Below are 27,922 nucleotides of genomic sequence, written 5' to 3' on the forward strand. Positions count from 1 at the left end.
TTTTTAGCTTCCTGTCCATTCAGTAAGCATCACAATACAGGCAATCACCACATTTGTAAATGTTCTCCTATTATGCACAGCAGTGACCATGAAAATGCTGTAATATCAATTTGATTACAAAGGGGATGACAAGCTAGGATCGGTCAGAACAATATAGAAAAAAACATTTCTGAAGAAAAAGCCGATGCATGTGGCAATGCTTGGAATCGCTTACGTTTAAAAACTACATTTACCACAATGCTTTGCTTCGTATGCAGGAAGAACGTCTATTCAGACTCCCACGGATCCAAGTTAGGAGCTTTCAGCTGCCAGCTTTGGCCCTTCATGTAAGTGCAACTGAGCTTTTCCTTGCAGTGTATTTGGAGATTTCCCCCCTCTAGCTTGTTATACGAGTTGTGCATGCACACTGGATTCGTCCGCTTGGAGACTTGCAGCCCAAAGGCAAAACCGCTCCAGTTGCATGTGGAACACCACTTGGATTTTGCACCTTTGTTGCAGTGAGCTGCAGTTGCTCCTAAACAGACAGATGGAGGGAGGGAGGGAGAAGAAAGGCGAAGTCTTTTGTGCATCCCCTCCCCCCCACTCAAGCAAAGGGGAAATGTCCGTGCCCAAAGGAGGTAAGAATTCTGGAGACGTCTGTGCAAAACCACCGTAATGCAGCCTGGATTGCATTTATTGCTGAGTGCATTGCAGCGTTTTCTTTTGGGCAAATGCACCTCCAAGAACACGCAGCTGTGTTTCCTGTTACGGATCTGCCCTTTTGCTGAGTTTCTGCTAAGACCACGTTGGCAACAGTTGGACTGTATATTACGTACAGTCCTACTTCTAATTGCGCTAACCCTCTCCACATCTTACATAGTCGTCAACTCCTGCAAAACAGGGCAGATAACGTAAATGATTTGCATAAACTATTTTAAAGCCAATAGTTATATTCATACTCATTCGATTTGTCATAAAACACATAAATGTATCTGACTCAATGTCTGAAACACTTTGCATTTGTAGAATTACTTTTCAATTATATTTACATTAAAATATTGCTTACTCAAGAAGTTTGTACAATGGATGACATGCTGTGGTGTTGGACGATATTGTGAAGCAGATGTTCCCAGAATTTTAAATTATTTCAACAACTTGACAGTGGATTGTTTTCATTGCCTACGTGCGTAATGGAAAATATTTTCTCTATTTGACGTCTGCTCTTACAGTACGTTGTTCCGGCTGTGTAATAAATATAGTACACTTCACAAATGCAACATGCTAAAGATAGAAGGTTTGTCTCTATGAAACTGACAATATAAAGGGTATTAGCCTCCAAGCAAATTCCAGTTCCAAGCTAGAACTCAGTCCGCAATAAAATGCCGTCTACTGGATATAATTCCAGCATATCTTTTGGGACTAGGACTGGTGCATATCTTCGCCAGTAATATGTTTGTGCAGACCATCGCAAAATTTAATGAATACATAAAATTGTTGTCTGTCGCTTGTAGCTTGTAAATTTACAGTAGAAGATATTCGAATGCACGATATATTCACTTTTTATGATTTCCGGGTCATTGCTTAATTTGTACAAAATGACATTTAATGGTTAAGATATGGGAAAGGTATGAGCGCATTTTTGTCTTAGGAAAGTAAACAGATGAAAACGTCTAGTTTTGATGACTAATCATTGTATTGTAATATTATCACGGCATTTTCTAATCGCACCCTGCCTATATCATATTACCTTAGCCTGTCCTGTTTTGGATTGATAATTACTCGGACTGATAGCATGTAGAGGCCTTTGCTATACTGAAAGGGGATTCCCTTCATACTGTTTTGACAGGCCAGGTCCTGGAAGTATTCCAGTTCAGTTAGTTGTCTTTGCATTACCAAAGCTAATCTTTTCAGGGCACTCTCCTTAACGATTTTTTTTCTGGGACACTTCCACTAGTTGGTATATACGCAGGTATTGCACAGATGACTTTTAAAATGATTTTGTGTCCTTCGTGTACAGCAACGGTGCCCAACTCCAGTCCTGGAGGGCCAGAGCCCTGCACATTTTTGGGTTTCCCCTCATTTAACACACCTGATTCAACTCCTTGTGCTAATTACCACACAGCTCTTGAGCTGAATCATTTATGGTGGAACAGGGAAAGAACTAAGCTACACAGGGCTGCGGCCCTCCAGGACTGGAGTTGGGCACCCCTGGTGTACAGTAATGGAAGCGTTGAAGTATGCCGGACAGCTTGGAGTCAGCAGTCAGTGCAGATTCACATATCTGTGTTCTGAGAGGCAGCTTGATCGAGGCCTAGTTAACCTTATTACTTGGGACCTGTACATTTGTTTCCCTGCCAGTTTGAGACCATCAAAGTGCTGAATGTTCAAACCTTGCTCACTGATGCTACCATGCACTAGATACAGAGAAACTGCAGTTGCCTGGAATTAAGGCCTTGCCACACGTACAGTGGTATTTTTTTAAATCGGTGTTATTCCTCTTTTGTAATTAGAAAAAAATCTCCATCCATATGAAAATGCTAAAATGTGCTGTCAAGAGCATGCCAAACCAACAGGTGGCGATATAACTCCCGTAAAGCCATGCTGGCCAGTCAGGAGCCTTATTACCAGTTCTGCTAGACTAAAAACAGCTCATGTGAACAGCGAACTGCACATGCTCTGACATCAAACAAAGTAGATAACGGCACTATACAGCAACACTGAAAATGCAATTTTTGAATATCTTCACCCTATAGATGAGGCTTTTAAAAAAGCTCAGTTTTCAGTGACGTAAAACACTCTTTGCATGTGGACAAAAGGCCAAAATGCATAGAAAAAGCTATGTTTTAAAAATACCCGTGTACATGTCGACAAGGTCTATGTTACAGTCTCCGATTCTGCGCAGAGGACCATTCCCAGTGTAAACAGCGACACTAATGGGTCGGACATGCCAATAAGCTGTAATTTTATTCACACAGTGATTCTATTTTGAGGCTTGTTTTAGTGTAGTGGAAGCAACAACTGCGGCTGATGTTATTTTTTGTTGTTTTATTATTCTGTCGGGTGAATTTACTTATCTACCTAGTTCAAAACACCTGTTGAAATTTGAACACTTGCATAATGGTAGGTCGGCGCAAAAAATAGCGTTTTACAACAACTGAGAGGATGGAGGGCTGCTCATCTTAAGCATGACGTGGAGAATTTTCCAAAAGTGTATGGATCACCTTTGAAGCAGAGCAGCTTTAGGTTTAGGATTCTTTGTCATTTCTGGGCCTTCTGGCAACACCAGCAACATCAACACAACCTTCAGCAGTCTTCTGGGTCTTGTCACACAAACTATGTGCAAACTCACCAGAAACAGCCTGATCTTGCAGTCTGGCCACGTCCAGCCTCATTCTCCTACTAGGTGGTAGCTTACTGGACCTAAACTGAATCTTTAGGGCAGTATCAACAAGTCTGTGGTCAGTTTCTGCCCATGAGGATCAATCATCTTCACCACACCACCAGTATTGGAGGACCGAGTCCAATCATACTGCTCAGGGAGCTGGAACCAGGATCCAGCGATTCGCAGCCCCTGTCCTGAGGAACATGCATATGGACTCCTCATAGCTAGCCCTGTCAGTGCCAGTGGTCACAATGATGTCACCAATGACCAGAGGAGTGTCACCTTGTGGGAATCCATCAACCACTGAGCAAAGTTGCGAATAATAAGTCTAGGGGCCGATCCATATTTTTTCAGTTCTGATCCGATTCCGATACACAACTGCCAATACTGATGAAGATTCCGATACAAGGGCTGTTTTTACTTAAAAAAAAAAAAACTTGATGTATTATTAATAAACTAGTAAATACAAATGGAAAAAAATGTATGCCAAAAAATCTTTAATTAGGCTACTCGAAACATGCGTACTGTACTGATCCACCTCGTTTTTACATCTTGTTAAGCAGTTTTGAGGCATTTGCTGTTCAATTTGAATACCTTCCAAGTGAGTATATGCAAGTGGCGAATGCTTAAAATGCCCCACAGTTTTTCTCCAACTGGCAACAGTGTCACTTACACATTGTTGCGATAGCAGCCCCTCATGTATCAAAAACTGTAGCAAGTGCCCAAAATAGCCCAACTAGTGATCCCCAAATCATTCATTGCATTTTTCATATTACTCACACAATTCTGTGCGCTTTGTTTTGAGGGATTTTTCACTATGTGCTTCCTCCACTTCTCAAAACTTTGTTTTTATAAAGATTGCAAATTGTGGTGCTACTAAATGCTTCAAGCATAAAATGCTTCCAGGTGGCAGACTTTTGCTGGTTTGCCTTGCAAGTATGCAAATTGAATTTGCTATCATCACCCTCTGTTCTTAAGCTCCTGTTGCTGCAGAGGGTATGCGCATGACATCTCAGCAGGCAGAAGTCACTGTGCTCACAGCGACTGAGTGGCAAAACACTGAGTAGGGAAAGAGCTTTTGTGCGATCGATTGTTCAAATTGATTTAACAACAAATAGGAGCTAACTTTTTACAGACTTTCAAAAACTAAATAAGTAAGTATTGGACGTGGATCAATCACTTGTGGCTGATACCTGATCCATCTAATAGGTATGGAACTGTGCCCACTTGGATTGGTGCACCTCTAAAAAAAACGTACTGGTTCTGGTGACATCCCTGCTTCCAAGGGCTTCCCCTCATTCCCTTCATGATGCGTGCATCCTTCCTGTGGGGGGCTGCAGCAGAGCTACTCACGCGGAGGGCAGCCTTCGCCACTGGTGTATGAATGTGTGTATGAATGGATGAATGTGAGGCATGAATTGTAAAGCGCTTTGAGTACTTGTAGGAGTGGAAAGGCGCTAGATAAATGCAGTCCATTTATATACATATATGCAAAAATCAAATAAAATTAAATACTTTGTACAAAAGACAAAAGAAAGTCATCAACCTGTCATCTGGGCCTTTAACGCCAGTTCAGAAGTACCCTTGTTATTGTCATTGTTGCCGGTACCATTACTAGCATTATTGTTACTGTTATTATTATTATTATTATTATTATTATTATTATTATTACGATCAAGACTACTACTATTATTATTGCTGCTAACATCATATATGTGTATATATTTTTTTTCTTTCAATTTTTTTTCTGGTAAGTGTTGCTCTGCTGAGCTTAGTAGGTAGTGTGGTTAAGAGCCCTGAGTACATTTGTGCTGATTTTGACTTGTGGTAGAAGCATTGGTGCGATCTCTCGTTGTTGTGAGGGGTCAGCACAGATTTAGGGATTTGGGATCGTTTTATTTGTATTTATTTACCCCCCCCCCTTTTTTTTTTCCTTTCCTCCCCTTCATCCTCTCTCCTCAGTGTCGGAGACTGCTCATACTCAGGTTATCTAATACATGACTGGGTCTGATACGGCGCCTATCAGCTCGACGCATTACATAACTTGGAACGTCAAAGGGATACATCATCCCATAAAACGCTACAGGATCTTCTCACAATTGAAAACCTTGGGGTCTGAAATAATATTTCTACAGGAGACACATCTCCGAACCAGTGAGCATTCGAAACTAAGAAGAGGGTGGATAGACCAAATATACCACTGTAATCACAGTAATAGATCCAGAGGCACTGCCATATTGATAAGAAAAGGTGTCCCATTTGTGTTGACAAATACAATATCAGAGACCAGTGGCAGATATGTCATAGTTGTGGGGAGGTTATTTGGAACCAATGTAGTTTTTTGCAAAACTCCCTGCTCTTAACACGCATCATCTCATTTTAGGGGGTGATTTTAATTTGGTGTTAGAACCAAATATGGACAGATCAAACCCCAAGTCTTCAAATTTTGTATCTAAATCTGCAGCTGCAGTTCTGTCGTTTATGGATTCTTACAAACTCTCGGACCCCTGGAGAAGTGTCAACCCCACCTCCAGACAATATTCTTTTTTTTCACCTGTTCATCACTTATATTCAAGAATAGATTTTTTTTTTAATTGACAATAGAAGCCTCCCTTATGTTACTAATAGCCAGTACCATAGCATTGTGATTTCAGGCCACTCCCCAGTTCAGGTAGATGTGAGTTTCCCAGGTGTTATTGCACTGCAGCGTACATGGCGTCTTGATCCATTGTTACTTTCTCATAAGCAATTCCAAGATTTTATCTCAAATCGATTTCTTTCTTGATGTTAATTGTACGCCTGGCACGTCCTGTCCTATCTGGGAGACGCTTAAAGCCTTTCTCAGGGGTCAAATAATTTCATACACAGCTTACGAAAAAAGAAAACGTAGCTGTTGCCTTGCCGACATATCCCAACAAATACAAAAGTTTATGGAGATAATGGATGGATGGATGGATGGATGGATAGATGGATGGATAAAACAATTTACTCCTCGTCATTGGCCTCTCTGCGCACTCAGTGACGTCGAGCTACTTCCCACTACACCGCGGTACAAGACAAGGTTGCCGTCTTTCGCCATTTCTTTTTGACTTAGTCATAGAACCCTTAGCTATTGCTTTAAGAAAGGAAGGGAGGGTTAGTGGAGTGATGAGTTATAACACAATACATAAGGTGTCACTTTATGTGGACGACCTTCTAATATATTTACCAAATCCCTTGGAATCCCTACCTGTCCTTATTGACATATTACACTCATATAGTAGAATATCAGGCTACAAACTGAATTTGTTGGTCCAGCCACTGTAGGCCATATGTTCTGGCACTGCCAAACTTTGAGCAGTTTTTTGGGAAAGTATTTTTGAGGTCCTGTCATGCTTGTGTAGAAAAACGATACTACCATCCCCACTCATCTCAATCTCTCCATGCTGCAGTTGGAAAAATTGAGATATAGTCCGACTGTCAAGAAAATTTTTGTGACCTGGTCGCCCTTCATTGAATATGTTAAAAACCTGACCCCATCATAAATATCATAGCCATGACAATCACATTTTTTATTTTTTTGTATATAATGTATATAATGTCCCATTTACTAACTGACACTGAGCAAAGGAGAGAGGCCCCCCCCTTTTTTTTGTTTATGTATTTATTCATTAGTTTTAATTGTTCCATACGCAGATATATTTATTCAGTTTACTAATGTGTGCTTGGCTGTATGTCCACATATTACCCAGTTTTTTTTTCCCCCCCCTCTTCGTTACTTGTGGGTGGGTGGGTGTGGGGAATGTGGTTTTTTTTTTCTGCCGTTTTCTATGCAAATGGAAAAACTAAAAATAAAGCATTGGAAACAAGGCAGTGCAGATGTGTTGGATTCACAGTGCAAATGTAGAAAGCAGCCATTTTTACAGTCTATGTTGTACGTATGTAAGCAAAGTAAAAAGTAAAGTGGCTAGTGATGCATATGGGTGTAGTAAAGTGGCTAGTAATGCATATGGGTGTAGTAAAGTGGCTAGTGCTGCATATGGGTGTAGTAAAGTGGCTAGTGCTGCATATGGGTGTAGTAAAGTGGCTAGTGCTGCATATGGGTGTAGTAAAGTGGCTAGTGCTGCATATGGGTGTAGTAAAGTGGCTAGTGCTGCATATGGGTGTAGTAAAGTGGCTAGTGCTGCATATGGGTGTAGTAAAGTGGCTAGTGCTGCATATGGGTGTAGTAAAGTGGCTAGTGCTGCATATGGGTGTAGTAAAGTGGCTAGTGCTGCTGTATGGGGGCAGTGGGGATAGGGGGGAGAGAGGAGAAAGTGTCCAGCCTCCTGACAGCTTGGTGGATGAAACTATTTCTCAGTTGCGGAGGCTCTGGTGCCTTCTCCCGGATGGCAGGAGACTGAAAAGGCTGTAAGAGGGGTGGGTGGGGTCTCCAACAATGCTGACTGCTTTGCAGGTTAACCGGGTGTTGTAGATGTCCAGGAGGGAGGGGAGTGGGGCTCCGATGATCTTTCCTGCCGCGTTCAATGTGCTGCAGGGTTTTTCAATTGTTGGCAGTGCAGCTTCCAAACCACACAGTGATGTAGTGTGTCAGGATACTTTCAATGGTACGTCAATATAAGGAGGCCATGATCGGTACCAAGGCACTAGATCTCTTCAGTTTGCAGAGTCAGTAGAGATGTTGTTGAATTTGGTGCTGCTCACCCTTTCCACAGTAGTACCATTTATGGTCAGCAGGGGCTGTTGGCTGTGCAATCCCCTGAAGTCAATGATGACCATGTTTAAGAGAACATTGTTGTTGCTGAACCACATGGCCAGTTGGTTCACCTCATTCTTTGAGTTTGTCTTATCGTTGTTGTTGATGAGACCCACACTTGTGGTGTCGTCCGCAAACTTGAAGAAGAGGTTGGTGCTGTGGTTTGGTGTGCAGTCATGGGTCAGCAAGGTGAAGCGCAGGGGACTGAGCACAAATCCTTGGGGTGCCCGCATACCCAGTGTGATGATGCCAGATGTATGGGTTATAATAAGCTGATATCATTGTCCAAAGTAAACGAGGCGGCATTCATTTCACTGGGGAAGGAGTAGAAACTGCAGCAAGAAAAACTGGAATCTGAGTTTCTTTTGAATACCTTCAGTTCGTAAAAATCAAGGCAAAGAAACCGAAGAATTACCGGAAAGGCGAAGGAAAGCTTGGCTAAAAGTAGGAAATTTGAATCGTGATATTTTGCTTAGAATTGAGATCATGATTCTCTGTAATGATTTTTTTCTTAAATTTAAACATTTATTGCACTCATTAAACTGCAAAAAGGAAAACATGACTTGTGCCAAACATATGATTGATCCAGGGCCGGCATGTGAACTTCTGACAAGAGAAAGGAAATGCTCGATTGGCCATTCAATTAGGGTAACCAAAACAGCCATATCAAAAGTTTCAGTACCAAAAGTATCCATGGGATACTTTTTTAGTACTTCAGTACTTTGGGAGTGGGACTTGAAATGCTTTCTTTGTCGAATGGTTATGCCAATAGCCTGCCTCTGAAACACAATATAACTCAGAAAATGATGAACAAGGTTAAAAAAAGAAAACAACAATAATAATAGATGTGTGGACAAATGAAGTGACCTAAGCTTTAACTGCCATCTGGTCGGAAGAATCAGTGATCACGATAGCATAAAAAGAAATAAAGTATTTTGTATAATATACTAAGACATTACGGTATTGGAAAATTTATAAGTACAAGTGCAGCGTGATTTTGTTGTAATAAATATTGAGGTATTTAGAAAACAAAAAAGGAGCTCAACATAAATTTCTCCAAAACCTGTCTAGCTGACTGGTGAAGTAAGCATTTCATGTTCACAACATGCGATGTTGGTATTAATATCGCATTTCGCCCAGCCCTGTAATATACAGTAGGGATGCAACGATTATTCGACATTGTTGACAAAAATCGACAATAAAAATAGTTTATGTTTGGAAGTCAGTGGTGTGTCATGGTGTCTCATTCGCTAATACCTAAAAAAGGCAAGAGGGTCTAGCTACAGACGCCTGTAGAGTGGAGCTCCACCGGAAATACGTCACCTCCACAGGAAACACGTGATCTTTAAGGACGTAAAGTGGAGCTCCGGTTAGGGTTAGGATTAAGGTTAAGGTTAGGGTTTATTCGCTGTGACACAGAGTTGAGGCCACGTGTTTCCTGTGGAGGTGACGTATTTCCGGTGGATCTCCACTCTACAGGCGTCTGCAGCTGGACCCTTCTCAAAAAAGGTCGGAAAACAGTGGAGAAAACCCATTTGCTTAAATAGACAAAGAAGCCAAAACTCCGAAGCTCAAGATTCAGGACAGTGGCCCCGATGTCGCAAGTGCTGCGAGAGCTTATGCTCCATTAAAAATAAATAACAGCAGTTTTGAAGTCTGTTTTCTTGCTGTTAACAGAGGAATGGCAATGGGAAGCTGCTCTAAATTTCCCACATTTTGGGTCGGGATCTTGGGATTTTTCAGCCTGCTTTAAAATGAATTTTTATTTGTAAACATAGGCTATATAAATAGCTGATATGACAAGAAATTACCGTGCATTTTAACCTCTATACCGCAAATGAAGTACGAATTAGCATATACAGGTTAAAATGCATGATAATTTCTTGTCATATAAGCGGAAATGCACATAAAATACGTACGCATTTGCACTGTCACAGCAATTGATTCCCGCACGTATCGCTTTTAAAGGTGAATGCGTACTTGCGTACCAGTTACATGCAGCTCTGATTATAACAAAGATTGTATCAGAAATTCAGATCAATATAAACGCCAATCCAGACCTATTTGACGGATCGGGTATCGGCCATGTGTGACCAGTCCACGTCCTATACTTACTTATTTAGTTTTTGGCAATCTCTAAAAAGATAGCTCCTATTTCGTATTAAATCTATTTGAACATTCAATCGCACGACAGCTCTTTCCCATTTTACATGTTTTTTTTTGCGGCATTCAAGTCGAACAATAACCTCATGCTAAATGTAAAAGCTGGTAGCTAAATATGAGCCATTTTATAATTATACAATTTATAATCTGATGTTGACTAATCGTTTTAATAGTCGATGACTAGTCGACTATCAAAATAGTTGTTAGTTGCAGCCGTAATATAGGCCTACAGCCATTTTTCAAATTCAGTACAAAATACCCTGCCTCGTGTTATGATGTCATTCAGTGCCGGTACCACTTGTTACGGCTGTCGAAAACCACCTTGAAGTACTGTAATTTTGGTACTTTCTTGAACCTGGTACCTGGTGTGATGGAAAAGGGCCCTTTAAAGAGAGTGCAGAATTATGGGATGCTTGAGACTCTCGGGAAAAGTTGGAGTGCTTGTTTTGATCCAGCTAATGTAAAACAATTTAGACGAACCATTGTAATTTAGAAATCCATCTGGATGGGCTGTCTGTTGCTTATAGATGGCATGATACAATTCACAGAGTGCCTCATTTTTGTCACTGTCGTTGCTGGACGGAATGTAAACCGTGACCAGCAAGATAGTAGATAAAAATCTGGTAGATAAAACGGTTGGCACTTAATCATAAACTCTGCCAAGGGTGAACAATGTTTACGGACCACCCCAGCATCACGACACCAAGTGTTGCTGATATAAACGCAGACACCGACCACCACAAGTCTTATCTCCCAGACCCAGGGCTCTGTCCCCTTGGTAGCATGTTAGCCGATCGAGTTGAATAGCATCGTCCGGGATGTTGTCATTAAGCCGTGTTTCCGTAAATACAAAAATGCAGCATTCTCTCATGTTATACTGGGTAGTCCTTAAAAGATATATAAGATCCATTTTGTTGTCCAGAGAATGCACACTGGTGAGTAGAATGGATGGGATGGCTGGACTGTATGGGTTAGCTATGTACCTCCACATTTACCTCTCTTCTGCTTCCTCTCCCACCAATTGTGGTGCCTCCTTTCTGGATCGGCAGCAGCAGTTGAGGTTGGTGATGCGGCAAGCTTGCAAAGTAATCCTTGCCCATGGGCTTATTCTGCTTGAGTGGGATCTAAGTTGAAAAATGCCATACTGTTGATGTTTAGGAGCAGCTGATGACTGTAGGTTTACCACAAACTCAATCATTCACACAAAGACAGACATGTAAACACTGTACTGTCGGGACAGAGAGAAGCTGTTGCATCTGTACACACCGCCATCTTGGGAAAGGAGTTGGGATGTTGGGAAATGTGCCCTCTTGGCATGATTGGGCATGAGGATTTGCAGAGGCTCTCATGTGATTCAGTGGTGTGTATTTAGATGTAGATGTCATGGGAAACCCTTCCTTCTGATATCATCTTGCTACTGCAGGTGTACCGATGTTGCTTGGTTAAAGACTTTAGAAAATGTGAAAGGCTCTGTCCATGACCGCTGTAACATTCAGTTTCCCATCCTCCCAGGTAGGAGGAAGAATCCCAGGCTCAAGATTTCCAAGGAGGTGTTTGATCAGCCCCCGTTAGCAGCGTCGTAAGGAAAACTCTCATCTGTTTTGGGCAGACAGGTCATGCACAGCTTGCAAACACTGTCGTAAAACACAATACAGAGATGCACGTTTTCCACCATACATGTTTATGAAATAGAAACAGGGTTTCGGATTTCCTCCCGGATGGAGTGCTATTGTCCTCCAGAATAATGGTCTGTGAAGCAGCTGGATATATGGCTTCTCAGCCATTGCAGTAGATGAGAATAACCCCCATAAAAAATGTTCCATGTGAATTTTAGAAAGGTGACATAACCCATCTAATCTTTCTCCATCTTACTAAGACCTCCACGAGACCTGGACTCTAAAGCCTGTGTCACTATTGGGGACAAGGTACGAGCTGGGAATGGTGGGCTATGTGTTTGTATAATTAATATATATATATATATATATATATATATATATAAAATTAGGCATGTAACGATGAATCGCAAACCGGTTAAAAATCGATGTGAATGTATGACGATTTAAACCAGCTGATGTGGAAAATGAATCGCTACTTTAGGAATACTTCACGGTACTTTACATAACAGCAAAATTGGTGTAATATTACGTTTGATTTCACAACGTGAATTTGATGTCAGATGTCACTGTGTATTCACGTCGACGTCGTATGTTAGTTTTTGGTTTTGACCGAATGCGAGATGGCGAGCGAATTTAAAATTGAGGACACACCCCCTGATTTTAAATTGGCGGTGTGGCAGCATTTTAGCTTTCCTGTAATCACAAATGAAAACAGTGAGAAAAGCACAGATGACAAAAACTGCGTGCAAACATTGTAAAACACTGATAACATACACAAATAGCACAACGAACAGCATGTCCACCGGCACCACAGTGAGCTCAATTCACCACCGCCAGAGCAAAGATTATTAAAAGGGCAAACCACGCTAAAAAGCTGCACATGCAAGAGTTAATTTATTTGGTAATGCTTTATGTTAAGTGCACCTTCATAATGAATTAATTATGCATTTATAGAACATTCAGTGCACCTTCATAATGCATTAAAAGAACATTCATAAGCAACATGTAAGTACACTTTAACATCCCTTTACAGCTTTAATATGCATTAATAACAAACATCACATGATTATACAATTATAGTGCTTGTTATTATATAATGTTTGTTATTAATGTATATTACAGCTGTTAAGGAGTGTTAGGATGTAAAGGTATACATGCATGATGTTTATGAATGATTTCTGAATACTTAATGAATACATTATGAAGGTGTACTGAACGTTTTATGAATGCAATATAAAAGCATTATGAAGGTGCAGTTAATGTAAAGTGTTACTGTTTATTTTTTTAAAAACAGTATTTTATTCAATTTCAGTTGCACTGTTAAGAAGAGGTGTCACGCCTGGCTCGTCCGATTCTTCTGTGTGCCACGCCCCCTTGTTAACCTCGTGTGGAATCTCTACATTTACCAGCTGCTCTTTGTTTCCTGCCATTAGTCCTGTGTATTTCAGTCTTGCGTTTGAGTATGTTTCCCCAGTCCAGTCATTGACGTTACGTTTTTCCTATGCCCTTGAAAGGATTAATTCCTAGTAAACCCCTGTATTCCCTGATTCTCCGTCTCCCCGCTCCTGCTTCCCTGGTCCGAGTTGTAACAGAGGACACATTTTGCACAGTTTAGAAAGATAAAGGAATATTTTTGGATACATTTGTCTGCAGCTCATTCTGTCAAAAATTCTTGAGAAAAAAAAAACTCAGAATCGTGAATCATATCGAATCGTTAGTTGAGTGTATCATTACATCCCTAATATATATATGTGTGTGTGTATATATATGTATATATGTGTGTGTGTGTGTGTGTGTGTGTGTGTCGGCAGAGTGTTAGGAGGCAGTTCTAGAAGTAAGTCAGTGGAGCATTTCAGGAATATAGAAGAAGGCAAAGGGAGAGAGAAACACACAGAATAAACAACAAGGGGGCTGGTTGGGTGGGGGGCATATATACACACACACACACACACACACACACACACACAGACACAGGGATACCTTGGAACAGGAACATAATTCGTTCCAGAAGGCTGGTTGAGTTGCAATTTGGTTGAGGTCCAAGTCGCATTTCCCCATAAGAAATAATGTAAATGAATTTAATCCGTTCCAGACCCCCAAATGCTTGCCTGTTTAAACTTATCTACCTACCTGACTAATGGAAAAAAACATTGACAATCAGTATAGAACTAAAACACAGATGAAAATTACACATACGAAAGCAATAAACATTAAATAAATGACAATCCCATACTCCGAAGCGAGAGCAGACACACATTCACCCCCTTTCTATAATTTCCTTTTTAAGTTCTACAGTTACTCTCACTATTTTCCTCTTTGGTTTGCTGCTATCACTGCTTACTTTCTTAGGGGCCATGATTACTGTATCACTAAATGTACTATACATAAAACCCCAAAAAATTCACAACAAACACAGCCTATATATTACTGCTGTGTCGATAAAATCGATTCTCTGATTCTTAATCGATTCTCATAATAATTCCTAAAGATCGATTCGTATGTCCAAAGATCGATTTTACCCTTTAACATTTTCTGCCCTTTTTACAGCTAAAATAGGAAAAAAAATCCAGACGGGCATTTTGAGGCTTAGGTGTCAAAGGGTTAATACAGTTTTCCCTGGTGATCTTTAACATCACCTACTGTCGCGTCATTGAATTCACGATGTGCGTGATTAAAGATATTAGTAGGCAACGCCTTTCTATTTTCTATTTACAGTTCAAGTTTAAAATCTTTAACTATCAATACTTAATTAATTTGTTTTTCAATGTCAATATAATACTAGTATTACTATGTTGCACAACTACACAGTCATATAATTAAGGTAACAGCTTTTTTGTTTTAAAAACACTGACCCAAATCGATATCAGATCAGAACAGATTGGATTGAATCGTGATAATAGATTCTAAATCTTGAGAATTGGAATCGAATCGATTCTTGAAATTCAAATCAATACCCAGCACTACTATCTATATATATATATATATATATATATATATATATATATATATATATATATATATATATATATAAGGGGTGTGCAAAGCAGCCGGTATTTGTATCTGTATTTGTTGTGGGGGGGAAAGTATTTGTATTCGAAATAGGCGTAAAAATCCAGTTTTTTTGCGTTACACTTCTAATTTACGTTATAGTGTAAGTATTCTTTAATTATATCTATTATAATAATTATAGATATGCAATAGACAGAGTAGACAGACTAACTTAAACGTACCATATAACTCCCACGAGTGCATACAATTCGACACAACTACACAAGCATTGTTTTAACCTTTTTAATTGAACGTTAACGCTACTCTGTCAACAGCCTATTCTCTAAATGACCGAGCTAACAGAGCTATGTAAACAGAGCGATATAAAGTTTTTCTTGTTCCCGAATACAAATTTTTTTTAAAGTATTTGTTCGAAATAAGTAAAACACGCTATCTGTGCCTTTCCGAATACCGTATTCGGGTTCGGCTCCACCCCTAATATATATATATATATATATATATATATATATATATATATATATATATATATATATATATATATATATATATATATACTGTATGTGTGTGTGTATATATATATATATATATATATATATATATATATATATATATATATATATATATATATATACTGTATGTGTGTGTGTGTGTATATATATATATATATATATATATATATATATATATACACACACATACACACATACAGTATATATATATATATATATATACACACACATAGACTACTGGTCAAAAGTTTTTGCACACACTGAGGTTTTCTACATTTGCATGTTACTCACTTAACATTTGCTAAAAAGACACTCAATATTCTTTGCTGACAAAAATATTACAGTTTGTTCACCATTCGAGTACCCTTATTAGCAAGAAATTTAATTCAATTATGTGACATGAAAATCTATTTCATCCCTCATAATTAAGTGCTCCTAGTTTTCTGTTCAGTGTAGTACACTCCGGCCACCTGATCAGGGAATGACAGAATTAGGCCTGTGTGTGTGTATATATGTATGAGGAACCCATATGTAATGTGTGTGTATATGCCAGTGCCAGGTAAAGGTGAGAAGGTGTGAGTAGCTTCTGGAGTACCTTGGGTTAAGGTTTGCTCGGGATTCATTGCCAATGGGATTCAAACCCTTGATAATTATATATTACAGCAGGTAATTCAAATCTTTTAACTGGTACTGTTTATAGAGATGTATTTTTGGTCATGGATGTCAGTATATTGTGTTGTATGGTGCTGAGTTCTCAAGATTAATGCTTATTTTGAACTGAACTGATCCTTCACTTTTTGCCCATGGCTTTGGCTTTTGAGTAGAACTTTGTTGTGAAGGCGGATGACCTGGAGCAGATTTGCGAGTTGGGTCGGGGGGCCTATGGCGTAGTGGACAAGATGAGACACGTCCCCAGTGGCCTGATCATGGCTGTGAAGGTGAGCAGCAGTGGGCAGAGGCATCCTCTAGGACCGCTATAGACCTCAGTGCAATTTTAGAAGTGCCCTTTATATAAAATAATCAAGGTGTTTCATTTTTTTACAGGCATTTAAAAAATTATTCAGGTGTGTATACAAAAAAGTACGCAAAAATACGCATCTTGGTTGATTTTGTTGAATATGATTTGAATTGTTGGAATAAAGGACAGTACTGTCTTCTGTGGTGATCTTGACAGACCAGTTAACCTGTGGGAATTTCACAGCAATCTCACCACAGGGGCATCTCCAATCCTACATGCCCTTTTTTTCCAGAGAATACGGGCCACGGTGAACACACAGGAACAGAAGCGCCTGCTGATGGATCTGGACATCTCCATGAGGACAGTAGACTGCTTTTTCACGGTGACTTTCTATGGAGCACTCTTCAGAGAGGTATATCACAGGCACTGCTTTTTTGGTAGTATGTTAAAAAATGCCTTAAAAATCGTCCCCTTGAAACCATTCTTATTGGTGGAGGTGAATGCTGTGCTCTGCCTCTCTTGGCTTATCCTGTTGGATCTTTTAACCATCACAAGGGCGATGTGTGGATCTGCATGGAGCTTATGGACACATCTCTGGACAAGTTCTACAAGCAGGTGATCGACAGGGGCCTGACCATCCCAGAGGATATCCTGGGCAAGATCACGGTATCTGTAAGTGGTTGCCAACTTATTGCTGCTGATATTAAAGCTTTTTTTTGTAATAAAGCCAGGGGCAGACGTATTCCACTGTCTGATTTGATGAGGTGTTCTGAAAGGGGCTGGTGAATGACATGAGTCTTATGTGATACATCTCTCCCTAACTTTGATATGAGAACCTATGCCTCTAGGATGAGATGATTACTGCTTTCATGGTGAACCATTAAAATTCTTGACAGTTAGTATTACCATTTCAGATTTTAATTATCATTAAAACTGTGGTTGATTGCTGCTCTTTCAAAAACTCTTGGTAAATACTGTCCAGCATCAATCAAAGTGAGCAACAGTCTCCCTGACACAGGCCCAGCATACAATGTGGGTTTGTTTTGTGTCAGTGAAGACATGGCAGAAGGCAGTGACAGCACTCTGTAGATTTTTAATGCTAATACACACTTTGACACATTTGCTTACCAGAACAGCACGAACATACTCGCCTTTGATCTATTTGCTTACCAGAACAGAACGAATATACACTCCTTCAATCCGTTTTCTTGCCAGACCAGCATGGACATACTCTTATTTGATACATTTGTTTACCAAAACAGGACAGACATACTCCCTTTCAATATGTTTGCTTACCAGAACAAACAGGAGTTTGGATTATAACTTTGTTGTTAAAGTAGTAATTTAGCAGTAAATTGAAAGTTTCTATTTATGTAGTTTTTTTGCAGGTGGGAAGATGGTCATGGCATTATTACATTCTATTATATTTTTATATTTATGATATTTAAAAGTGAATGTGTAGATTATGTAGGGATGGTGTGTAATTGTGGGCACCTCTGGGGAAGGGGTCATTTCTCATGGATTGGCTCCCCACCTCTGATCTCCTCGCTGTATTCTTAGATTGTAAAGGCACTGGAACATCTGCACCGAAATCTATCCGTGATCCACCGAGGTAAGAAAATGCCAGCTCTCTCTTCACCAGTGGTCATTTGCAAAGACAAACTGTTATTAGTGATCAATGTTGCTTAGAACAGAGAGTCTTGGCCAGTACAGTGATATATGCCTGTTTATTCCATGTTTGTTTTAGGTTTCTTTGCAAATAGAAGCTGCTCATGACCATATGGTAGCTTTTGGTCTAAAATATATTTTTGCTTGCGGCTAGTCTGGTGTTAGCCTTCCTTGACAGCTCTGTTTGTGCCTTCTCCAGATGTGAAACCTTCCAATATTCTCATCAACACTCAGGGCCAAGTGAAAATGTGTGACTTTGGGATCAGCGGCTACCTGGTAGACTCTGTCGCAAAGACCATGGACGCTGGGTGCAAGCCGTACATGGCTGTGAGTAGTGCTGCTTGATTATGACAAAAATCATAATCACCATTATTTTGGTCAATACTGAGATCCTTATTTAAGACATTGGAAATATTATGCATTTATTGAACTTTTTAAACAATGCCTTTTGTCAGTGGATTTCCTTGAATTCTATAAATCAACCTAGAAATAAATATGGAGCTGGAAAGGAGTGACTTACAACACAAGACAAAATGGGAGCAACATTGCGAAAATGTGGCATAATTATTGTTTTATCTTGATTGTTTTGTTTTGATAATCATTGGAAGCCGAAATCGTTATTGTAATTAAAATCTGATGAATTGCCCAGCCCTAGCTGTGAGTTTACTGAGCTTGGGGGAGGGCCATATTTTTGGGGCAGTGAAGAGATTATCAGGAGCCCTGATTCTGGGGAGGGTGCTGACATAATATGTTGGTCTAATCTAGTGTTGTTACTGTTCTTTAGCCTGAGAGAATTAACCCAGAACTGAACCAAAAGGGCTACAATGTCAAGTCTGATATCTGGAGTTTAGGCATCACAATGGTGGGTATTTTAGTCTCGCTGTATCTTTTTTACACTCTATATCCAAAGTTACATTGTTATATTGGAGTGTTACCAGAAGTGATTTCTCATTTCGACCACACACATAAATGCATGGATGAGACAGCAATTGTTTGCTATGTTTATCCTTGTCTGTATGCTAATAATATGAAATAATATGATTAGATCTGTTCTTTGTAAATATTCTGCACATTTGCCTGTATTCTAATATATATTCCAATTAGTGAATGACATTTGTGTTGAAATGCCCCTATATCTTTGGCCCCCAGATCGAGCTAGCCATCCTGCGTTTCCCCTATGACTCATGGGGCACACCCTTCCAGCAGCTCAAGCAGGTGGTGGAGGAACCGTCACCCCAGCTGCCCGCCGAGTGCTTTTCTCCTGAGTTTGTGGACTTCACGTCTCAATGGTGAGTCCCTCATTCAGCTTCTGCTGACGTGATGAATCCACAGCCCGGGGCCTGTCAAATGCATGTGCTGAAAGAGAGGAACCAGTGTCGTCTTCTAAAGTTTCTGTTCTTTTTTACCAGTTTCAGTTAAAATGCTTGTTGATATACTAATACCCCTCCTGGAGCCGACACCTTATCGTGGTGGAGGGGTTTGCGTGTTCCAGTGATCCCAGGAGCTAAGTTGCCCGGGGCTTTATGCCCCTGGTAGGGTCACCCAAGGCAAACAGGTCCGGGGTGAGGAACCAGACAAAGTTCAGCTCAAAAGACCCCATATGATGAAGAAAATATTGGAACCACGTTTTCCCTTGCCCGGACGCGGGTCACCGGGGCCCCCCCCTGGAGCCAGGCCTGGGGGTGGGGCTCGATGGCGAGCGCCTGGTGGCCAGGCCTATACCCATGGGGCCTGGTCGGGCACAGCCCGAACAAGGCACGTGGGTCCCCCTTCCAATGGGCTCACCACCCGTAGGAGGGGCCATAGGGGTCGGGTGCATTGTGAGCTGGGCAGTGGTCGAAGGCGGGGACCTTGGCGGTCCGATCCTCGGCTGCAGAAGCTAGCTCTTGGGACATGGAATGTCACCTCTCTGATGGGGAAGGAGCCTGAGCTGGTGCGCGAGGTTGAGAAATTCCGGCTAGACATAGTCGGGCTCACCTCGACGCACGGCTTGGGCTCTGGAACCAGTCTCCTTGAAGGTGGTTGGACCCTATTCCACTCTGGAGTTGCCTGCGGGGAGAGGCACCGAGCGGGGGTGGGCATACTTATTGCCCCCTGGCTGGGTGCCTGTACATTGGGGTTTACCGCGGTGGACAAGAGGGTAGCCTCCCTTCGCCTTCGGGTGGGGGGACGGGTTCTGACTGTCGTTTGTGCATATGCACCGAGCGGCAGTTCAGAGTACCCACCCTTTTTAGAGTCTCTGGAAGGGGTGTTGGAGAGCATTCCTTCCGGGGACTCTCTTGTTCTACTGGGGGACTTCAATGCTCACGTGGGCAATGACAGTGAGACCTGGAGTGGCGTGATTGGGAGGAACGGCCCCCCCGATCTGAACCCGAGTGGTGTTCTGTTGTTGGACTTCTGTGCTCGCCACGGATTGTCCATAATGAACACCATGTTCAGGCATAAGGGTGTTCATATGTGCACTTGGCACCAGGACACCCTAGGTCGCAGTTCGATGATCGACTTTGTAGTCGTGTCGTCGGACTTGCGGCCGCATGTCTTGGACACTCGGGTGAAGAGAGGCGCGGAGCTGTCAACTGATCACTACCTGGTGGTGGGTTGGCTCCGCTGGTGGGGGAGGAAGCCGGTCAGGCCTGGCAGGCCCAAACGTATAGTGAGGGTCTGCTGGGAACGTCTGGCTGAATCCCCTGTCAGGAGGAGTTTCAACTCCTACCTCCGGCAGAACTTTTCCCATGTCCCGGGGGAGGCGGGGGACATTGAGTCCGAATGGGCCATGTTCCGCGCCTCCATTGTGGAGGCGGCTGACCGGAGCTGTGGCCGTAAGGTAGTCGGTGCCTGTCGTGGCGGCAATCCGCGAACCCGCTGGTGGACACCAGTGGTGAGGGATGCCGTCAAGCTGAAGAAGGAGTCCTATCGGGCCTATTTAGCCTGTGGGACTCCAGAGGCAGCTGACGGGTACCGGCAGGCCAAGCGGGATGCGGCTTCGGCGGTCGCTGAGGCAAAAACTCGGGTTTGGGAGGAGTTTGGCGAGGCCATGGAAAACGACTTCCGGACGGCTTCGAGGCGTTTCTGGTCCACCATCCGGCGGCTCCGGGTGGGAATGCGGTGCAACATCAACACTGTTTATGGTGGGGATGGGGTGCTGCTGACCTCAACCCGGGACGTTTTGGGTCGGTGGAGGGAGTACTTCGAAGACCTCCTCAATCCCACCAACACGCCTTCCGACGTGGAAGCAGAGTATGGGGACTTGGGTGTGGACTCCCCTATCTCGGGGGCGGAGGTCGCTGAGGTGGTTAAAAAGCTCCTCGGTGGTCGAGCCCCAGGGGTGGATGAGATCCGCCCAGAGTTCCTGAAGGCTCTGGATGCTGTGGGGCTGTCTTGGTTAACACGCATCTGCAGCATCGCGTGGACATCGGGGGCAGTGCCTCTGGACTGGCAGACCGGGGTGGTGGTCCCCCTCTTCAAGAAAGGGGACCAGAGGGTGTGCTCCAACTATAGGGGGATCACACTCCTCAGCCTCCCTGGTAAGGTCTATTCAGGGGTTCTGGAGAGGAGGGTCCGCCGGATTGTCGAACCGCGGATTCAGGAGGAGCAGTGTGGTTTTCGCCCCGGCCGTGGAACAGTGGACCAGCTCTATACTCTCCGCAGAGTTCTGGAGGGTTCATGGGAGTTTGCCCAACCAGTCTACATGTGTTTTGTGGACTTGGAAAAGGCATTCGACCGTGTCCCTCGGGGAGTTCTGTGGGGGGTGCTCCGGGAGTATGGGGTACCGGGCTTCCTTTTAAGGGCTGTTCGGTCCCTGTATGACCGGTGCCAGAGTCTGGTCCGCATGAGCGGCAATAAGTCGGACTTGTTTCCGGTGAGGGTTGGACTCCGTCAGGGCTGTCCTTTGTCACCGATTCTGTTCATAACTTTTATGGACAGAATTTCTAGGCGCAGCCAGGGCGTTGAGGGTGTCCGGTTTGGTGACCTCAGGATTAGGTCTCTGCTTTTTGCAGATGATGTGGTCCTGTTGGCTTCATCAGACCGTGACCTTCGGCTCTTGCTGGGACAGTTCGCAGCCGAGTGTGAAGCGGCTGGGATGAGAATCAGCACCTCCAAATCCGAGACCATGGTCCTCAGCCGGAAAAGGGTAGAATGCTCTCTCCGGGTCGGGGATGGGATCCTTCCGCAAGTGGAGGAGTTTAAGTATCTCGGGGTCTTGTTCACGAGTGGGGGGACGATGGAGCGAGAGGTCGACAGGCGGATCATGGTGAAGAAGGAGCTGAGCCAAAAGGCGAAGCTCTCGATTTACCAGTCGATCTACGCTCCTACCCTCACCTATGGTCACGAGCTATGGGTAGTGACCGAAAGAACGAGATCGCGAGTGCAAGCGGCCGAAATGAGTTTCCTCCGCAGGGTGGCTGGGCTCTCCCTTAGAGATAGGGTGAGGAGCTCGGTCATTCGGGAGGGACTCAGAGTAGAGCCGCTGCTCCTCCGCATTGAGAGGAGTCAGATGAGGTGGCTCGGGCATCTGATTAGGATGCCTCCTGGACGCCTCCCTGGTGAGCTATTCCGGGCATGTCCCACTGGGAGGAGGCCCTGGGGAAGACCCAGGACACGCTGGAGGGACTATGTCTCTCGGCTGGCCTGGGAACGCCTCGGGATTCCCCCTGAGGAGCTGGATGAAGTGGCCGGGGAGAGGGAAGTCTGGGATTCCCTGCTGAGACTGCTGCCCCCGCGACCCGACCTCGGATAAGCGGGAGAAAATGGATGGATGGATATACTAATACACCTAATATACAAAGGGATTTAATGGGAACAGGAAACATTTGCTGGAACTCCCAAATGCCACTGGAGATTGCAAACAGCTGGCCTTGGATCACATATGTATATGTGATTAGGGGTTACATTTTTGTTGGGTCGATGTGAGTTGAACTTCTGGGGAATCAGGAGTTTTCAGTATAAAGTAGTCCTCCAGGTCTCCAGGAAGTGATTCTTTTTCCCCATCTCTTAATATCTAATGGCACTTTTCCACTACCACCAAAAACGTAGCCGTACATAAGCGGAACCATGAAATGATGTGAGCCGTACCCGTGCTGTAGCCATTCTGACAGTTACTAACCATGCTCACTAACAGGGTCAAAGGCATGGCTAAACTGAGCCATAATACAAATTTACTCAAGCAAATACTAATTCTGCTAGCATTTGATGTTAACATATCAGGTGATTCTCACAGACGTGATGGTGGAAATTAGCACTTATTAAATCATGATTCACCGGTTTTACATCACTGTCGCTCTCCAAACCTGGAGTTGGGTCCGGCATGGTTCTTGGATGCCAGTGAAAATGCGCCACAACAGTCATTGTTACCTGTCCAGGATGTAACAGAGAGCAGTAACAATGGAGTTAATGACTAGTGACTAATGTTCTAGGATTTAACCATATTTCCAGAAGCAAGTCATGCAATTTTCAACTGCTCTGAGGCTCTTGAACCTGCATTGATATTCTGTTCACTTGGTCTTTTCGCAATGTATAATGTTGCCTTTTGATATTGCCTTACTGAAGATGTCCCTGTGATATGTCTCATCTGAGTGTTTTACCCCATTTCAGTTTGAAGAAGAACTCGAAAGAGAGGCCAGCTTACACCGAGCTCATGGTGAGTTTTGAACACAGACTTGAACTTGCATAAACCTCCATTTGTTCCTGAGAAATCAGTGTGTGTAAGTAATTCAATGCATAACAACATCTGAACCTGTGGATTAGATCAGATGCATCTCTATTAAATGGTCACTAGTGGGTAGACTTGTTCTCTTTTTATAGCCATTTACATTTGAATGGTGAGGATTTGACTGTAAAACTGTTTCACTTATGCTGGTTTGTCATGATGCAACATTTGTGTCCTAATCTAACTGCTACTTTCTTGCCCCGTTGCAGCAACATCCATTTTTCACACTTCACGACTCAAAAGAGACAGATGTATCCAGCTTCGTCAAGGTTGTTCTTGGTAACTGAAAGTGACAGTCCCTGACTTCCCATTGGACCCCTGCCAGGCTGGACAACTATGCCAATGCTTCGATGCACCTGGGCCCTCGGGCACTGCCCAAATAACTTCTGAGGGATTGGGCACTATGCCAACTCACCAGTATTCTGGTTGTCAGGCATTACCCATGTGACCTTTGAAATATTGGGCACCTCTGCCAGTCCACCAATTAGCAAACACTTGGGAGTTCTGCAGGATTAGTGGGGTAATACTTCTTTGGACACCTACTCTTCACTCGCTGCTTGGTATTCAGGGTCCCCGTATTGCCAACCGATGAGTATTGAATCATGAACAAGATGGAGGGCTTACAAAAGGGATGGGGGCTTCCTTTCTGGAAACTAGGTGTTACTATGATAACCCTGTCGCCCAGCCTGGTTGGATTTGTACCCTCTAATAGTAATTCCAGTTTCAGTTGGCCTTCATGCAGTGAGTTTGCCACTAAACCACTAAAGGGATCAGTAATCAGACCTACTTCATGCAAAGAAGATTAACATTTGAAATATTGTGAGTGAGTGAGTGAGTGAGGCACAGTGACGCACAGTGGGTAGCCTGATAGCTTCATGGTATAGCTGGGCTTTGAATGTTCTCTGCTATGTGTGTGCGTGTGGATGCCCTGTGTCCCCTGCAGGGTCTCCCCTCGCATGCACCCTCTTTTTCCTATGGTAAGTTCCACCTCACCATAACCTTGTACTGGATAAGCCACAGTTGAATGTGGGTTCATAAACATATATTCTCCTGGGGAAAAAGCATAAACACTAGTGCATGTATGCTTATCATTACTTTATAATTTGTCCATATATGGGCAGAGTCATGTGATAGAACTGATTCCCAACACAGAAATACTGTTCAGATAAGCGTCTGTTTGGACAGACCAAGTCAGTCATGAGCAGAGAGAGGATTCAGGCGGCCATCTGCACACATGCCATGTGAAATGTCAAAAGGGCTGGTCCATGAATGTGATGCAGAAGGAACCCGTCCAACTTGTGGATCAACCACAGAGCCTGAAATGACTCGACTGCACCTCAGTCCCCATGCTGATTACATACAGTACTAGAGGTGCACTTATTGCAATGTTCTTGGCCAATTCTGATTTCTGATGTTTTTGCAAGTTTGACCTGCTGATCGCGATTTTCTTTCTAAGAATTACAATTGGCATCATATACAAACAAAAATCAACTTTTCTTCAATACAAAATTTTATTTTCATAATAAAATAAATTGTTAAATTTTACAATTTCCAACAAACTGCAAGTTACAGATCTTCTCTCACTTAAACAAGTCTGGAAACGAGATATAAATAACAGTTAACTGAAAATGAGCTGCTGTACCCCCCAATTTTATCTGACACATTTTACTTTAGCAAACAAGAGCAGGTGCAACAGATTTAAATAAAACAGATGTCATTTACTTAAATAATTTTCCAGTATGTTGTAATTCACCGGATAATTGACCTTTTTCTCTTTATTACTCGTCTTACAGTCCATAGGTTACAAACCTCAAAATAAAACTGAAGAGTGCTATACTTTTCCAAATAATAATAGATGCAGGGTAATATTATAATACCAACATCGCATGTTATGCGCATACAATTCTTACATCGCTAGTAAGCTAGATTAAGATCAGGCTTTTTCATACCTTCCTACTGTACGGACATTATGTTGCAGGGGGTTAAAGTTTTACTAAAACATTTTTACTCTGTCATAGGAAAAAACCTTAGCTAGCTTTGCAATTTTAATGATTATTCCTTTTAAAGAGTATTTGTCTAATATATGTTTAATAATCGGTTTAAAATTTACCTCCGATGTGTCACCACGGTTTACTTTAGCTTTACATGTATTACAAATTGCAAGCTTTGTGTCGTCTTCACTCACACACAGTGAAGAACTTCCACACTAATGACATGTTAGCATGTGGGTATGAGTGATCCCATGGCTGTGAGGCTATTATCTGCACCGCTGTGCATATGATGTGTGGTGCATGCGCAGAATGGACTAGTTCGGTATCGGAAATGCATGAGATCGGCTGGTCTCCAGTCTGGGCCGAGCACATTGAAAGACAGCCAATTTCGGTCCCTGGATGATCGATCGGTGCATCTCTATTACATACGCCTCTGTCTTTCTACCCCTGAGGGAACCAGGTTTGCTCTTCCAGTCCTTGCATTCATCAGCCTGAATAGCTGAGAACAGCTAGAATGACTTATGTGTTATTGGTTGTGCAGTAACATGAGCAGTTCTTTTTTTTTTTATGTGCGTCTGTGTGTCTCAAATTGACCTCCTACACTGCCAGGGGATGCTGTGTGAAAAGTAAAGAGACAGAGCGTGACTGTGAACTTCTGTCGTTCAGCCATAGGTTAAGCTGCTCTGCATGGATGCAGTAAGTGAAGATATTTGACGGATACTGTATTGGTGCGACAGAAATATGAGATGTAACAATGCACAGAACAAATTCAAATTAACTTGGCTGAATTTCTATCCCTGAAGCTTATTTGTTAAAGGTCCATCACAAATACTTTCTGTGCATAACTGTCCATTGCCTTGTGAATATCAAAGATATTTAAAGGTGCCCAGCAAATGCAGATGAATTATGGGCTTTGTGTGAATGTATTTGATTAGAAGCACATGTGTTGTTACAGCCAGTACTGGTAAGTGTCATTTCCGGCTTCCTCCTGGAGGGGCCGTTAAGGCTGCAGGAGTATGTAAGCATGAAAAATTGACTTCCTATTGGAGCCCTTTTGCATTTCTATGGCTGCTCTCTGAATGTTAGCCACATAACAATGAGTATTTTTGACACTGCGTTGTGTTTCGGAGGAGCTGTTATTTTTAAGTATGTGGTCTATTTCCTTTAGGCTTGGGTGGTGGCAGTGGGACATGACCTGTTTGGTGAGAGCCTTGCAGCAGGACTGCCTGTACTGCCACCTTGCCTCAGTTTTACTTGTTACAGACTGACAGTTGGCTAATTGACCATATGTGCTCTGGCTGAGGTCTTCAGGACAGTGATCTACTTAACACTGAACTTCTAGGTACTATGAACGAACTAATATTCCTGCACTGTTTATGTTACTTTGCAAATCACAGCCACCTTGCTATGAGTGGGGACTGAATGCCATTCTGTGTCCAGAGCATTTCTTAGCAGAGTCATGAGAAATGTTCAAAGATGGAACCTTCTGTTCCGGGGCTTTGCCTATTTAAAGGGCCTTGTAATATCTCCCCACCTTTCCTCTTTTATCTGTAACTCCCTTTCTCTTCAGTGCCTTGCTGATAGGTTTCCACATGACACCCCCCAGAATTAGATCTGACCTTCTCCGTATTCTGTATTGCAGACTCTTACGCCTCAAATTTTCACCGTAGTGTTTGACTCCTACTGATCTGGTCACTGAAGATGGCAGGTTTACGTACCTGGAGCTACACAGAAGTCTCCTGTGATGTGGGATTTTGGGGACGGAGCAAGGATCCTATGACAATTGAGGACTCAATGATAATGTTTTTTTTCTCCCTCAGTACCTTATTTGGAGCAAGTCAGTTCTGGGTCCTACACAGCTTTGCACCAAAGCTTAATGCGCAACCTGTTGTGTGAAACCAATGTGAAAATGAACATCTTTTTTTTTAACCCATCTGTGAAGATAGCTGTATGCAGACGCCTCCAGTATAATCTTAATATACAGCAAAAACCGAATAACACTGTTCTTTATGCTACGATTGCAAAGTCATGTCTGTGATGGCTGCCGATATATTAAACACTGAATTTAAATTATTTGAAATTATGTTCTGTACTGTACTGTTGGACACAGCATTGCAAATGTAGTTTTAATTTTGATTCAATTACATTTTGATTTGTATGAGTTGGTCTGCAGTGTTATTTTTCTCAGTATTCATATTCCAGCAT

General features: G+C 42.5%; 1 protein-coding gene across 4 annotated transcripts; it reads left to right on the plus strand.

The window, feature by feature from the left end:
* Positions 1 to 222: 222 nt before the first annotated feature.
* On the plus strand, positions 223 to 27,878 carry LOC111859759 (dual specificity mitogen-activated protein kinase kinase 6-like). 4 transcript variants are annotated; one of them, XR_011984840.1, is made up of 14 exons: positions 223 to 326; positions 499 to 617; positions 11,772 to 11,838; positions 12,136 to 12,184; positions 16,218 to 16,331; positions 16,644 to 16,763; positions 16,907 to 17,023; positions 17,912 to 17,963; positions 18,219 to 18,346; positions 18,804 to 18,881; positions 19,169 to 19,308; positions 23,612 to 23,657; positions 23,936 to 27,059; positions 27,360 to 27,878. XR_011984840.1 is itself a non-coding variant. In XM_023842727.2 (13 exons), exons 1-13 carry the CDS (start codon positions 238 to 240, stop codon positions 24,011 to 24,013), a joined length of 1,197 nt encoding a protein of 398 aa, XP_023698495.1. In that variant the 5' UTR covers positions 223 to 237; the 3' UTR covers positions 24,014 to 27,878. The 4 variants fall into 4 exon arrangements, 1 of the variants encoding a protein (XP_023698495.1); XR_011984839.1 differs by having other exon boundaries at positions 23,936 to 26,413; positions 26,886 to 27,878; XR_011984841.1 differs by having other exon boundaries at positions 23,936 to 26,413.
* The last annotated feature ends 44 nt before the right edge of the window (positions 27,879 to 27,922 follow it).

The sequence above is a fragment of the Paramormyrops kingsleyae genome, chromosome 22 (assembly GCF_048594095.1).
Source record: "Paramormyrops kingsleyae isolate MSU_618 chromosome 22, PKINGS_0.4, whole genome shotgun sequence".
NCBI lineage: Eukaryota > Metazoa > Chordata > Actinopteri > Osteoglossiformes > Mormyridae > Paramormyrops > Paramormyrops kingsleyae.